Genomic DNA, 14,826 nt, shown 5'->3' on the forward strand with positions numbered 1-14,826 from the left:
CCCCTTTTACTTTTTGGAAATAAAAATGCAGGCCTTCAAAAAGACAAACAGACATATTGACCCTCACTTTGTCATTTAATCATGTGCTTCACAACTGTTTCATTGTACGAACTGATAAATCAAACTAATAAACATAGACTATTTTTTTGTACTTTTAAATTAATAATAAAATCAATTTCTTCCATAATATATTATTTTAATTATTTTTTGCTGACCCCAAGTACTGATCTGTGCATTTACTGTGTGTGCAGGACGATTACATAGCAAATCTCATTAGACCTGCCGCCTACTTTAAAACGACCCCGCTTTTACCTTTATTATGAAGGCAATTCGACAATACCGGAAGTCAACCGAACGATTTGCGTTACGTCTGTAAAGCAAAGCATCATAGCAGTTGTAGTCCAGAGCAGACCAATGAAGGAAATAAATATAAGTACAGCTGTGTGGAAACGACCAAAATACAGTAGGTTTCTTGCACAATGAAAAACGAGACTGGAGTTTGTTTCTGTCGACAAATGTTTATAATATGCAAACACCTGCTGTTCACCACATTTGTAGGCTATTTATTATTTTCTGTTAAACTCGTCACACAAAGCTTGGCAGTTTTAAATGTGAAAAAAAACTGGAACCTGAAAAATATCTTTGTATACAAAAACTTTCTTTAGAAATAGTTATTCCTTATACTAAACTGAAAGTTATCTCCACAGTGCGCTTTAGTTCACAGTAACAGTGCTTCAGACTACAGTCACTCTTTCTACAAAAACAACAATGAAATGAATGAAAAATGAAAAATACAACCAAATACAACCAAACATTGGTTTGACTTCTTAATAAAAATGAAAAGACCTCCCCTGTATGGCCAAAGCGACCAGAGGAGTGCTACGTTCTTCAACCTACAGGGCAGTCAGACAATATTTGGTCACGTTTTTCATCGTGTTGGCTCAGTACTCCAGCAGTTTGGATTTGAAATGAAAAAATTGTTTGACATTAAAGTGCTGACCTTCAGCTTTAATTTGAGGAAGTCATTATATTGCATATATTATATTTGCAGTCAGTGAACATACAGTGCAGCTTCTATGAGGATGATTGGTCTGCTGCATTAACCTAAAATTGGGGGACTATGTATAAAAAGAGCTACAGGTCCTACACTTTTTACCCTCTATAATGTGAACACCCTTAAATTAGAGCACAAATTCAGCTCTCATAGTTTCATCTCAGAGCCAATGTGTCGGAGCACAGAGCCAAAAACAAACAAAAATGCATAACTCTGCTTCTTTTCTGACTACTGTATGCTGTTGTGATATCTAGATGGTGCTTTCACTGCCTCCTTTCTTCTTCCCACCACAAGTGCGGAATAAGATGAAGACAAGGACTGTAGTGAGGAGAAGGACAAAGAGAAAGATGAGCGTTCCCCAGGCGCCCGGGGTCAGAGCCTTCCTCAGCCCCACGGTCTCTGCGGGCAGCAAGTTGCTCAAACTCAGCATGTAGCCCAGAGCCCAGCCCACCGAGGCGTCCCCTGCCTGCAGGATCAGCAACAAAACATTACTGCAAGCTAGTGGAAAGTCAGTCTTTATTTTCAAATGGTGAGGTCCTCACCTTCTTCTGGAAGGAAATGCGTGAGAAGGATGTTTCATCGAAGCCGTATCCTCTCAACATGAGAACCTTGACAAACACAGAGGAGGCACAGTAGTCCTGCAAACGAACCTTTTGCTCTGGAGCAACAAGCAACATCTGGAACAAAACCACGAAATGTGTTAAAATGTTTCAACATTTAAATGAAATTTGAATGATGGTATTCATATGAACTGCAAGTGTGGCTACGTTTTTACATCAATAAGAGATGTGTTCATATTAAAGTGGTCTTGAAACAGAAACTTCAAATGTGAAATTTATCTTAAGTCAAACTTTGGGACGAAATATCATAGAAACACACATAAGCAAATCAAAAAGAAGTTTTTTTAAAGCCATTCAAACCTATGAATCCATTGTAAATCTATTTAAATAACTTTCAATAAATAAAGGTATGATAAATGTGAAAACTCCATACATGCATGGATGCACCAGTGGGAGATGTTATGAACAAATAGAACACAAACAGAGGAGAACTCTACCTCATTGAAACTCATTCTGCACACAGCTCTGGCGGCCTCCTCCAGCTGTGAGGGCGTGCTCACAGTGATATTTGTGATATGCTGCAGGAAGGAGTGAATGTAGAAGAATGCAGAGAACGCCTGGTAACACAGAAAGAGGAGATGATAAAGGCAAAAAAAATCCATTTATCAGCTCACTATATATCCATCCAGTTATTCTTTTACCTAAGTGCTGTACTTTGCTTTACTTGAGTATTTCAATTTTTAGGAGATGTTCTACTTATTTATCCACTACATTTCAGAAAAAAATTGTAATTTGCACTCGACTACAGGCTGAACTGAGAGCAAAAAGGGCCCTACCCAGTATCAGTATGGTGCTCAGTGAGTGTACATTATCTTTGACATACACAATACAGTATGGCTGTCTGTGGTGTCAACAGAGTCCAAAACAGTGAAAAATTATAACTTTGCAAGCATCACTAACAGAATGTGCTTCCCTTGTGTGCAGGCTGACATTTAGCGCATAACGCTGACTGTGTACAGTCACCCTGCGTCATCCGCTTCCTCCAGCCTTTCTCACCATGTAGCTGCCGCTGACATTTGGCTGAAAGACTTTGTCGAAGGAGCACTGGGAGAAGGGACAGCTGTCAAAGGAGAAGATCTCGGACACGTTGCCCAGACAGTGCTCGTAATGTCCGCCACCCTGTACTGTCAGAGACGCCTGGGGGTCGTAGGAGCTGGGTTTGTACTTCGCTGTACACGGAGAGTTGAATATACTGCTGAACTTTAAAGTTCGGCTGTGGCCTGCGGGATAGCAGGGGTGATCCACTGACCCCGAATAACCCTGAGACTGAGAGAGACACACACAGACACACAGACATGAGAGCCATTGCAGAGTGACTGGACACACAACAAACCCACCACAATACTATTAAAATGATTCATTATATTTTCTAAAATGCACATTTACACTATAATTATGAACTTTGTCATGAAAATTTTACTGGTAGACGTTAGTTCATCATAGATGCTAAAATTATCGCGTGCTGTTGCATTACATACTTTTGTCCACCAGAGAGCGCTGTCAGGTTTATTTTTCAACTGTAAAATGTCCTGCTCAGAAAATATATTGGTCACAACACTGTAATACACAAACTTGAGGGATCTTTATCAAAATCGTTTGTTTATGCTGTGTTTGTACAGTATGTGATGTGTGCAATACATATTGTGAGATATTGAGAATCCTTTCAAAACTCTCAAATCTCAATGTCTTCATCAGGATCAGCTTGAAAACCCAGTATGGGTCGGGCTCGTATATTAACAGCAACTTTCATACATATTTCATACATTATTTTTATGCAGTTTGTTCTGCATGTTACTAAACAATGCACTACATCCTCATGCTTCAGAACGATCCTCCATGGTGTCGATGTTTTCAAAAGATCCACTCATTTCTGTTATCTGTTATATATGAAAGACTGTCTTCATGTATAACTACTATGCAGCATTTGAAACATTTCTTGCAGGAAGAATTGGGAGAAAACATATTTTCTTCTGTTTTTCTTTAAACTAATGTATTTGTTTCATTACATATTTATTCATTAGTTGTGTGTAACTGCATGGTATCACATAAGGGCTATTATAATTTTATATTTTCTGTCAGCCTGGGTCTAGTGAAGAAGTGAAGTGAAGAACCTTGAACTTTTGACGGTTAACACAACATCTGGATCATGACCAGAGAAAACAAGTGTCACTATCTGCTGTATGAGGCGCATCACTTGCTTTAACTTGTTCCACATTCCACATGAGATCAAATCACTTTACTAAACTTTGGCACAATATCCTGAAAACAACCATTTAGCCTATTTGGTATAGAAAACCTACGGGCTCACATCTGTCATGGATAACACGGATGTGTTTTTTCACTGGGTGTGTGTACAGTGCGTCACCTGCGCTATGTGAGCCAGCAGTCTCTTGAGGACCTGGTCCTGCCCGTAGCACAGGAAGCTGTGTGTGTACAGAGAGTACTCCTGGCCATAAAGACGCAGCTTCATCATGTCTTGTTTGTCCTCCACTTCCTCCTGAGTCGCGAACGTTATCTGGGTGGATGCCCCGCCGAAATCCAGCGCTCCCACTGTGGGTCTGCCGGGGCTGAACCAGTGCCCCACGAAACCGTACTGGAAAAAAAAAATATCAAGGGAAACAAACACTCTTTTTGTGCTCATCATCTGAAGAGTAACTGTCCGGTTCCTGCACATATATTTACACATGCTGCCTCATACAACTTTTTACACTCACGTTAACTGTATTTAGACAAGGCCAGACTTACTCAGGGGTACATCCCTCTCAGTGGCAGTTAATGAGGGGAGGGAGAATTTTACAAGCTTCCTCTGCCTGTCCTACTTTCCCCAGTTGACCCAGGGATTCATCCCCACGCTGACAAGGTAATAACTATAGTGATATATGAAGGGAACAGTGATAGATGATCATCAGTGTTGGAGAGGTCACTCTATAAATAAGATTTAAGGATATAAACATCTCCAGTCAGGTGATCTTTGTAGGAATTAACAACATAAAGAATAAGGACTTATTTAAAAATAAATTCATAATAGAACATGGTTCTAAAGGAAACTGCTTTTAGCAGCATCCTGCCTCACAAAAGTACAATTGCCCTCACTAACCCTCTGTTACAGTGGACTGAAGACTTTCCTGTCACTCTCTGACTGTGCTATCCCAATAATGGCAAAAATGCCAAAAAAAACTTACAAAAAAAAACCAAAAACAGACATATTTTCACAAATTCCAACTGATTAAATTCTGCTGACTCCAAAAACACACTTCAAACAAGCTTTGGTACCTTAATGAAGTTCTCCAAGAGATAGTTGACGGTAACCCAGCCGTACGCCCCCTCCTCTCGACCACTCAGTATGGCCGCTCCCTGGAAGCTGAAAGGGTAGGACTGGATTTTACGGCCCACTTCCTGGAGGATCTGATTCGACTGCTCCTGGCTGAACAAACTGGTTGGGAGAAAAGTCTTTCTTTAATAGATTGTTACAAATAACATGGGAAATTTTGCATGGATGGAGATTTATGAAGAATTTGCATGAATATAATGCTACTGTGTGTTTGATGATTGTCTACTGGCAGTTTTTCTGACCCTCGCTTATTTCTCACTGCGTTACTGGCCCAAAGCCTCCGGTGTCACCCCTGACCTCTACAACTATAAAAGTTCAAATGACCCAGATCTTCCCTTGAAAGTTTCATGGAGACGCCATCGTGAACGTTTGTCTGCAGGACCAGATGCAGCAGCCTGATAACTACTCCAACCAGCTGACTCGGAACACTTTCTCTTTCTTTCTGCCTTTCTACACTTGCATCTTTTGATCTGTAAGAAGTTCCCAGCTGTTGAATTGTTTAATTCATCTACCTATAACACATCTACCTGCTCAACAAAGATTTCTCTGAGCAGCAGTGTAAGAAAAGGCACCGAGGCTAAACCAGGTACAACTTCCGTAAGAATCTTTCTAAAAGCATTTGTGCCCTTTACATTTACAGTTCAGTATTTCATTGGTTGAACTAAACAAAAATAAGCCAGTTCAAGTACAATGTATGGAGCGATATTAGTGCCAAAACTTCTATGAATGCAAAGGCGTGCCTTGTAAGCACAGAGAAATTAAAACAGAAGGCTGTGTCGTGTCTTGCCTCTGGCTCAGATCGTAACTTTTGGACGGATTCATCTTTGAGTGATTGGACAGCTGTTTTCTCACATAGTCATATTTCATAAAAGTCACGAAAATGAAACTATTCTCAACTCCCTGTTGTTCGGTTTTCGTTTTGCAGCTTTGCATCTCCAACACTGGCGCATTAGTGCTTGTGTTAGTACCTGCATGTCTGAACACACGTCAACATCCCTGCTCCGTGCTCTTTAAGCTTCATGCACCGTCACACCGTATTAGTCAGTCAGATCGCCGGTTGGAACAGGAGGGTAGTTTGAGGAAAAAATGTCAAAACAGCCACGCTACGACAGCAAAGCTCACCCACGAATAGTTAGTCCAGCTTTGTTTATAGCATACCACCTATTTCTAGAGGCACCAACTTGCAGTAGTTACAGTCATTACATCTGGAGGACAATATCTGTTTGTGTTCCCTCATTAAAATGAATAAAGAAAGGAGTGGCTTCGGGACTCATATCTACACAAGGACAGGTCTAGTCAGCTCTGTATGCAAAATATGCAAGATAAGATACACAAGTTCAGTTAGTCAAGAACAAGCTGGTTTAACTCTTGTGGGTCCAGATGTCCATGAATACAACCATATCCTCCATTTAAAACAGGATGTCATGATGATACTGTTTTTCAAAATAAGAGCATTAATATGATCAAAGATGAAATAACTCTTCATGTGGGGTTAATTTGAAAAATACAAATAACATAATGTAATATGAATGTTAAGGAATGAAGCCTTGAAAGGATTAGTCATCACCTGTACCTAAATGATATAAAACAATAAGCACAATGTCAAAGACACTGTATACATCATGTTACTATATTAGATATGCACCAATATGCAACTTCAAGGCTGATAATGATAATGAGTAACGCATAATAAAGTTTGTAGTGGTATCAATACTCAGACATAACCAATAATATTAATCTTACATTTACAGGAAATGTGAAAGGAACAATAAAGGCTAACTTGTTAGACTGACTGTTTGGGTCTAGCAGTATGTCCTGTTCGTCCTCTCCTTGTCTGTCTGTGTGTGTGTGTGTGTGTGTGTGTGTCCGTTTCATACAGGGCGTGGCGACCTAGTTTCCTCCCCCCTTTGCCTACCCACCTGCTGCCAATCCTGAAGCCTGACGTATATAAACCCCAGTCCTTCGCTGCACTCTTCACCAGGTCGTCCTGTGTGTTACAGTCAGTGGTGTTTACATCTGGCCGACTTCTCCTTGCTCTCTGCCACTGCTCTGCTGTCTGCCCCAGATCAACGATTCACTATCCTGCCCGTCCCCGCTCCTCCGCTCAGGATTCCCACCACTGACAGCTTCACAGTAAATTGTCTTTGTCTTTGTCCGAACTTTTAAATCGTCTCAGAGTCTGAGTTCTACGTTTAGGTACTTCGTTATTACCTTAAACTTAACACTGAAGAAAGTGTAGTTTACACAACAAACGCTATTTTTTTAGTGACATTCGTCTTCATCTTTTTCCCTCTGAAAATTCTAACAGGCAAAAATTAAAATGCAATTAACATAAATTCATCTATCAGCCTCTGACATGGTTATAGTTGTGTTGCTCCTTTATAGTCACAGGAAAACTGCAGAGTCCACAACTACTATAAAAAAGCAGCATATTAGGACTGAATAATGGTCTGAAATTTCTTATTGGAACAATAGCAATAAATCCCTTTTTTTAATTTATTGGAGGATATTATATTGGCCACCAATATATCATGTATCCCTGTGCTATATATCAATGTTGACTTGTGTTTTAAAGCTGTGTAAGTTTGATTACTGCAACTTGAATAAAGATGAAATATGTACAAGACAAACAAAGTCACATAGAAACAAAGCAAAATAAACAGACAGAGACGGTCCGGTCACACAGACGTACACACTGACTCACTGTAGAAGCCTCATGCCAGCTGTGGCTCCCAGGTACACAGGTGTGACATGGTGTTTTTCTTTGGGGATGTCCTTGACTGCCTGGTCCAGACATGCCTCTAAGCTCTGGCCCGCTGCTCCCTGTTGCCCTGCATAGCTGGAGATCCCTCCGCCTGAGTGAGTGATGGATAAAAAAGAAAAAGAACTTGTTCAATCTTGATCTTATATTGGCACTAAACAATGCTGCCTGCTGAGAGACAAAATAAGAATTTCCCAGATACCTGGATTATAAATGATATGACATATAACATCATATTAATTCTTACTTACTGTTATCAAACATCCCTGATTATAGACTTCATAACAAATACTGATAAAAAACAAATACTACAAATACTGAAGGAATCTTGTAGTACTTTAACGGTCTGATTTGAATTTAGAGATTTGTAATATCATTCTCAGTCATCCAAGCAATAAAGTTCCTTTCTGACAGGGGTGCGGCAAAGCACAGAGATCAACCCTGACTCATTCCTGATTCACGATTGCCCGAGACAAAATTTTGCTTTACTTGCTGTGACAGTGATGTGGTAACATAATCTATCCACAGGAAACAGTTGGCACTTCCAATTCCACCCACTGATGCATATAACAAGATACAACAGGATGAAGATTTTATCAACAACCGAAACAGCGCAGTGGTCTAAAAGGAGGAGCTGATGGGGTCAAAGCAAGTGCATATTTCCTGTAGTATAATGTCACTCTCAGAAGATTAATGGTGTACTCCACAGAAAACCTGTGTATTTCAGATCAGAAATTCACATTCTTTCACATTCATATTCGTTAGACAACTAAAAACAGTGACTGACCTTGATTTGACTGTGGACTTAGTCGTATTTATGACTTGGATGTCGGATCTTTGATCTTGGATGTGAACGGTAGAAGTTGGCATCGGAATGATGAGACCAATCTTTTATTAAAAATTCAAACTTTCATTCGCACTTGGAAAAAAAAAATATTTTAACTGTGTTCAATTAAGAAAAATTTACAAACTGTATGAAGTATTTTTTGTGTGCATGTGTCATTGTGTCAAATTCACACTCAGGCATGTCCTTTTGACTTAATAGTAAAAAGAGTGAATGAATAAAAACAGACACTAGTGGGACAGCTGTACTGATCGGATAATGACTCAAGCATCTGGTGTGTGGAAATGCTTTGGGTTCTTGAGCGTAGATGCCAAAATTACTGACAAAAATGAGGCTGTTAGTCAGCTTAGTGAAAACCAGACGTCTTACTCTACAATGACAACAAATCTGAAGATCTCACCTGCTAGCTGCAACAGTGGGCAGCAGAGGCACCAGAGATTAGTAGAGCAACGTCAACTTTACATCCTCACCTGACCACCTACTCAAAACTCATTGTGTTAGTGCAGTTGTATGGTAAAATGGTAAAACATTATGGTAGGGGCTCTCTCACTGACAAATGATCCCAACGGCCACCAAGAGAAACCGAAATAGTGTCAAAATGTCTCTGAAAGCTTCTCGAGCCACGCCTACAGCTTATTCCACTTCTCTTTCTCTTTTTCCATTTTTATGCCTGGAACATTTCAACCACTGACATTTTCACATTGAGTTACAAAAAATTGGCTGAATGCACAATATCTGTCTGACGTTCGTGTGGTTACCTGAGCCAAAAATGTGTGTAGAAACTTTTTGAAGCACTGCTGCAGCATAAATCATTTCTCCATTATCTTTAAATGTCCACTGAAATTTGCTCAAATGTTTATATTTGCCAGAGGTGTGGTTAGCATTAGCCTACTATAGGTTATAAGTCAAGAGACAGATAACTGTGAAAGCATTGGACAAAAGCTAGCAAAAATATATATGTGTGGAACGGAAGAGAAACAGTGTTGTAGCAGAGGTTAGACATATTTCCAAGGATCCTTCTTTTTTTTTCCCTTTTTTTTTTTTTTTACTGTGAATTATGGTTTGAATGTGTTGTAACTTTTGTCAATTCGAGCTGACTACAGAAGCAAGTTACAAGCTTTTCAGAGCCGCCTCTCGAGTACCAGTACTGGTACCAGAGTGTTTGAGATGCAAAACATAGGTTTGTGTTGGAGAGACTGCTCATACCTACCCTTCACATGACACTCTCTGTGCTGGGTGACCACCCCGGTGCCATTCTGCTTGTCTGCTGGCCACTTGTATATATACAAAGCTGTGTGCGATGATCCAGCATCCAGGACAATCCCGTACTACAGAGAGTGAGAGGCAGAGAAAAAAAGATGCAGGTTGGGCTGACTGCCTTGACAAGTTGGGGGGTGGGGGGTGGGGGGTCCAGTTAACGGGACAGAAGACCATGAAAGACGTTTAAGATTGTGGTTCTTTGACCTGAATTTTGGCATCTGGAAGGTATTAGGCTGCAGACTACGTAAACTCACAACATTCTTCAAAAAACCTCCACTCTCACCCTCAGGAGAGAAAAGGTTATCTCAGTGTATTTCTGTTATTTCTATGGTTACAAACTAACTCGACAAGTTGTTTATAACTTACAAATTTATTTTAATATTCGTATTAACTTTATGGATGTTGAAGCCGAAAGTACTTGCTATACCTCTCGAAAATGACCCGTCTTTACATGATTGTCTATTTGTTCTCTCTGAAGCAGCTCGCAGTAAGATGATCTGAGACTTGTTAACTCTCCCGACCTTCTGACATTAAACCAAAGATGACAGCCGTGAAATCCCGGATGCTTGCTGTAATTCTCCCCCTGCTACTGATCTGTCCTAATCATCCTCCTCACTCAGTGGAACGCAGACTCGCGCACTGGCTGCAGGTACAGATCAAGTGCCAGTGAGCAAGTAGAATACAATAAAGAACTGACGATTTCTCCACCTACAGTTGAGCTGAGTCAGAAAACGCAACTCAGACTTTGACTTCTGCAAGATATACAGTTTCCTCCGCACAGTGTTCTGGCCTCAGCCTGAGAGATAGGGTAAGGAGCTTGTCATCCGGAGGGAGCTCGGAGCAGAGCCGCTGCCCCTCCTGGGCGTTTTCCTGGAGGTCTTCCAGAACACGCCGGAGAGATTATATATCTCATCTGGCCTGGGAACGCCTTGGCAGCCCAACATTTCTGGGGAGAGGGGTCCGGGCTACTTCACTTGACCTGCAGCCACCATGACCCGACCTCAGATAAGCGGCAGAAAATAGATGGATGGATGGATGGTCAGACATACAGCTATGTTATATCTGTATGCTGTACACAGACAAAAAGAGACGAGCAAAGAGATGAGAGTTGTTCCTGCTCCTTTTTCCTCTAAATTGAGCACGAAAATTTTTTTATGAATTCATACTTCCTGAAGGCATCAGCTGCTTCTCTGTTGATGGACCTTGTTCTTTTGGGTGCTTGGTTTCTGTGCTGCTGACTGGCTCAACAGTCACCGTAGGTTGGTATCCCAAGACAATATTAGGCTTGCTCTCCACTTATGTACAGATGTATGTTATGCATGATGAACTACTTCCCACACTCATTGTCGGCTGGTCCCCTTCTAATTTGTATCTATATGATTACTTGGCCAAATAAAATGCCTAATAATATTTCTTTTTCATTTTATGCTGATGACATCTGATTTTATGTACCAGTATGTATGTATCTGTAAAACCAGGAACAACCAACCAACAAGAACTGTTGAACTAATCCTGTTCGAGCCATTGAACTCTTTCATTTAGTGATTAATCTGATACCCTGGCATCCTCCATTAAGTTACCTTTGATTCTAATATTTCTTTTGATTATAATGCTAATGAAGTGACACAGTCCTGTTTCACCAACTTCATATAGTTTCAAAAGGTAGGTCATTTTTATCATTCTGTGATGACTGACGGTTAGAGTCTGAGAATAGTGAGTCAGCATCTGTATCTCATAATCCGAGAGAAATATGACTAAGAGATACAAACCTTGGGAACCTTAATTACTAGAAAATGTCTCCTTTAGTGAGTGCAGTGTGCTTCCGTGTCTCCACTTTTCATCAAGAATTTGGCTTTTCAGGTGTGTCATCCCACGCTGCTAGTGTGGGTGTACACTTTTAGCATTGTTGCATTAGAGATGACTATCGTGGGAATCAAACCGTCAGGTATGTCTTATCATCCTGTACACGGATGCAGTCTCCGTCATAACATTTCATCACTGTATGAGGAACTATAAAGGAAATACATCAGAGTGTGCCGCTGATAAATGATCATTCCTGAAAAGACAGTTTTACGTCCTGGAAATAATCCACCCGCCATTAATCTGAAGCATTAGAGGAAATATTTTCTATGACACAATACAGAGCCCAGTTCTTTAGCAAAAAAATATTTCCTCTGTTGCCATGGCTCTCTGTGATTGTTGTCCTGGTTACCCTGACATCGCTTCCACTGTCACTGTCATAACATCACATTACAGCAAATTATAATGCCTGTTTAAATGAAAGAAACCTGGTCTCTGAATATGCAGAAATCCAGTCATGTGACTGATGAGCCAAGGGAGAGGGACCACACACGCACACACACGTGCAGAGATAGATACACACATACGCTCATGTGCACGTCCCTCCACCCGTCAGGCATTTGCAAACACACTGCCTCTCAAATTCATGCAACAGGTGAACAGTAACATCATGTGGAAGTGTTCCTCATTATTTCTCATAATATTTTCTCATTACTGCTGTGCAGTCAGTTGTGAGGACTCGCACTAACACTTGCCAGAAACACAGAGGAGCTCTAATGATCTGTTTTGTCCTTTCATGTGATACACTATGGGAACTGCTGAACTTGTCTCTCTGCGAAATGTAAAAAAAAAAAAAAAAAAAAAACCCTTTTGTGTCCTTTTTTGGGACTCGACCACATTGTTACTGAGTGAAAGGGCAGCTACATTAGGGTAAAAAAGGAACCATGGGATATTGGATGGGCAACACAAAAACGAGGCGGCAGAGGGAGCAGGAGTTTGTCCGTGTAGAAATCCTGTTCTGAATGCAAAAAAAAAACAAAAAAACCCCAGCACTTTTCAAGAAAGTCACAAATCTAGCTTTTTTTTTGTAATTACTTTGGTTGAAATTTGCACTTCAGAGATGTTGGATTTATGATGGATATGCAGCATTGTACAATGAAAGTCACCTGGTGTAGTTGTGTTGACAGTTTCCTACAGTGGTGAACACATAATCTCTGTTCACATCGGTTCACAGGTCATTCTTGAATATTATTTTTCATTGCAATTAGGCAACTACAGCTTATCAGTAACTCAGCAATGAGGTCACCTGAGTGTGTCCATCCATATCGCAAAGTTAGTGACGGTGGCAGGCTCCTGATAACAACACACACTGTTGATTTTGAACAAGAGAGGGATGAGGGACCATTTATACCGAAAACCAAACATACAGGTAATAAACTGCAGAAACTGAAGAGGATAAGACTGATAAAACATTCTGTTTACCGATGGTTTGAAAATGAAAATGTTACGTCTGTTTCACATCTCATTTCATTAGGGTTTCTTTGGAGGAGTCCATTGCATTGAAAATGTTCACTGGGTGCCAAAAAAACATGTTACTGTAAATGTCTCCATGTCTACTGTAGGTTAAAACTAGACTATACTGCACTTTGTGGTACTGTAATTGTATTTCATTATACAAAGAGGTGTGTAATGCACCTACATATATATATAATCAACACCTCTGTAACACAGTTTCATCAAAAACTGCACATTGAAACATGCATGAAGGCAGGGTTTATTGCAGGACTGTTGCATTAGACTGTATTAGTTTTAGCAAAGTGCCCCTAATATACTGATACGTTTATTGATAAACTGAGTGAACACCCTAGAGGTGTCATGAAAAAAAATTCTATAAAATATAAATGTTTGTGCTGTGTGTTTAATAATTTAAATGCAAAGTTAATATGTATAAGGGATCTAAAAGATAACACAGCAATAACCGCCAAAACTTCAAATATATCTACATATCTAAAATTCAAATTAAATCCCAGAGATCCATAACGAGACTGTGAAAGATACATGCAAGACAAACTCTGATGAAGGTGAGGAGTTCCGCTAAAGTAAGAACACTAAGTAGTAAACACATAATATTTAATCCTGCACACAAACTACTTTTTTTCTGCATGAGACCTGCTGGGCTCTGCAATAACTCACACTCATATAGCAGTCCTTTATTGTCAGTCCTGGGCCTCGATCATTTAAAGGTCGGCAGCTGAGCAGAGATTGATCATCTAATTCATGAATTCTAGAGATAAGGGAGGGTGCAAGTTTAATCTTAATGAGAGTGAACATCATCCAAGTATTAATGTCACAGAAGCCTCCAGCTCCACAGATTTCTGTGTGTCATATTTTCGCTCCTTGTCTGCACCCTGCACGGCAGAGCTTTGGTTACAAACCCTGACAACTTAACATGCTGACAAACACGTATCCAAAAATACCCAGCGGGAACAGCCCTTACCATGAACCCCGGCTTCTCCTGGACGTCTTCAGTGCGGATCGTCAGGAGCAGGATTGCAACGAGTCCAAACACCAGCAGCGCGATGGGGACGACAGGATGAGCGGAGCGCTGAGCCATGAAGTGAAAGTGAGAAGTGCAGCTCTTTTCTGCGCCGCGTGGAAACTTGAGCGTTGACTTAATAGCGGCCAAGTGGGAGTACAGTAGCGGCTGATGGCTTCCCGCCGGCCGGGCGTTATCAACAACCCGCCTGTGGTTCACGCTTCACCTGCTTCCTGACTCCAGTTTTACATTTCACTTCAGATAGCAACGTCTGACCTGAATTTATGTCCCGCGCTCAGCCGGGCCCTCCTCCGTGTGCCTGAGACCTTCTCCTCGATCAGTGAATGAAAGCAGCTCCAAGGCTACTGCTGCCATGGAGGGAAAAATGTCTTCATTATGGCAACAATTGTTGACAGGAGGAACCTGCTGCTCATTCACTCTCAGCAGTTAGTTTAGGTTAGTCAGGGTGGAGCCGCAGTGTTATTTCTGCCTAGTCATTCCCTTTTTCTAATCTCAGCGAGGATAAAACTTAACTTGATTTGTAATTATGCAGTAATTTCTAGGAAAACAAGGGGTGGCCCACACTGGCAGAAGTCCAGATTGTAGCCTATTGGAACTGA

The 14,826-nt window shown here is 40.7% G+C and overlaps 1 protein-coding gene across 1 annotated transcript; it reads right to left on the reverse strand.

Annotated features, from left to right (window-relative positions):
* Positions 1-487: 487 nt before the first annotated feature.
* LOC111238470 (ectonucleoside triphosphate diphosphohydrolase 2-like) lies at positions 488-14,588 on the reverse strand. Its single transcript, XM_022768004.1, has 9 exons — positions 14,168-14,588; positions 9,821-9,938; positions 7,710-7,860; positions 4,948-5,107; positions 4,040-4,267; positions 2,671-2,940; positions 2,112-2,231; positions 1,597-1,731; positions 488-1,520 (listed from the first exon to the last, which is right to left on the reverse strand). The coding sequence occupies exons 1-9, from the start codon at positions 14,282-14,284 to the stop codon at positions 1,305-1,307; spliced, it is 1,515 nt and encodes a 504-aa protein (XP_022623725.1). The 5' UTR covers positions 14,285-14,588; the 3' UTR covers positions 488-1,304.
* Between the last annotated feature and the right edge of the window lie 238 nt (positions 14,589-14,826).

Source organism: Seriola dumerili, unplaced genomic scaffold, assembly GCF_002260705.1.
Source record: "Seriola dumerili isolate Sdu_G_001 unplaced genomic scaffold, Sdu_1.0 BDQW01001387.1, whole genome shotgun sequence".
Taxonomy (NCBI): domain Eukaryota; kingdom Metazoa; phylum Chordata; class Actinopteri; order Carangiformes; family Carangidae; genus Seriola; species Seriola dumerili.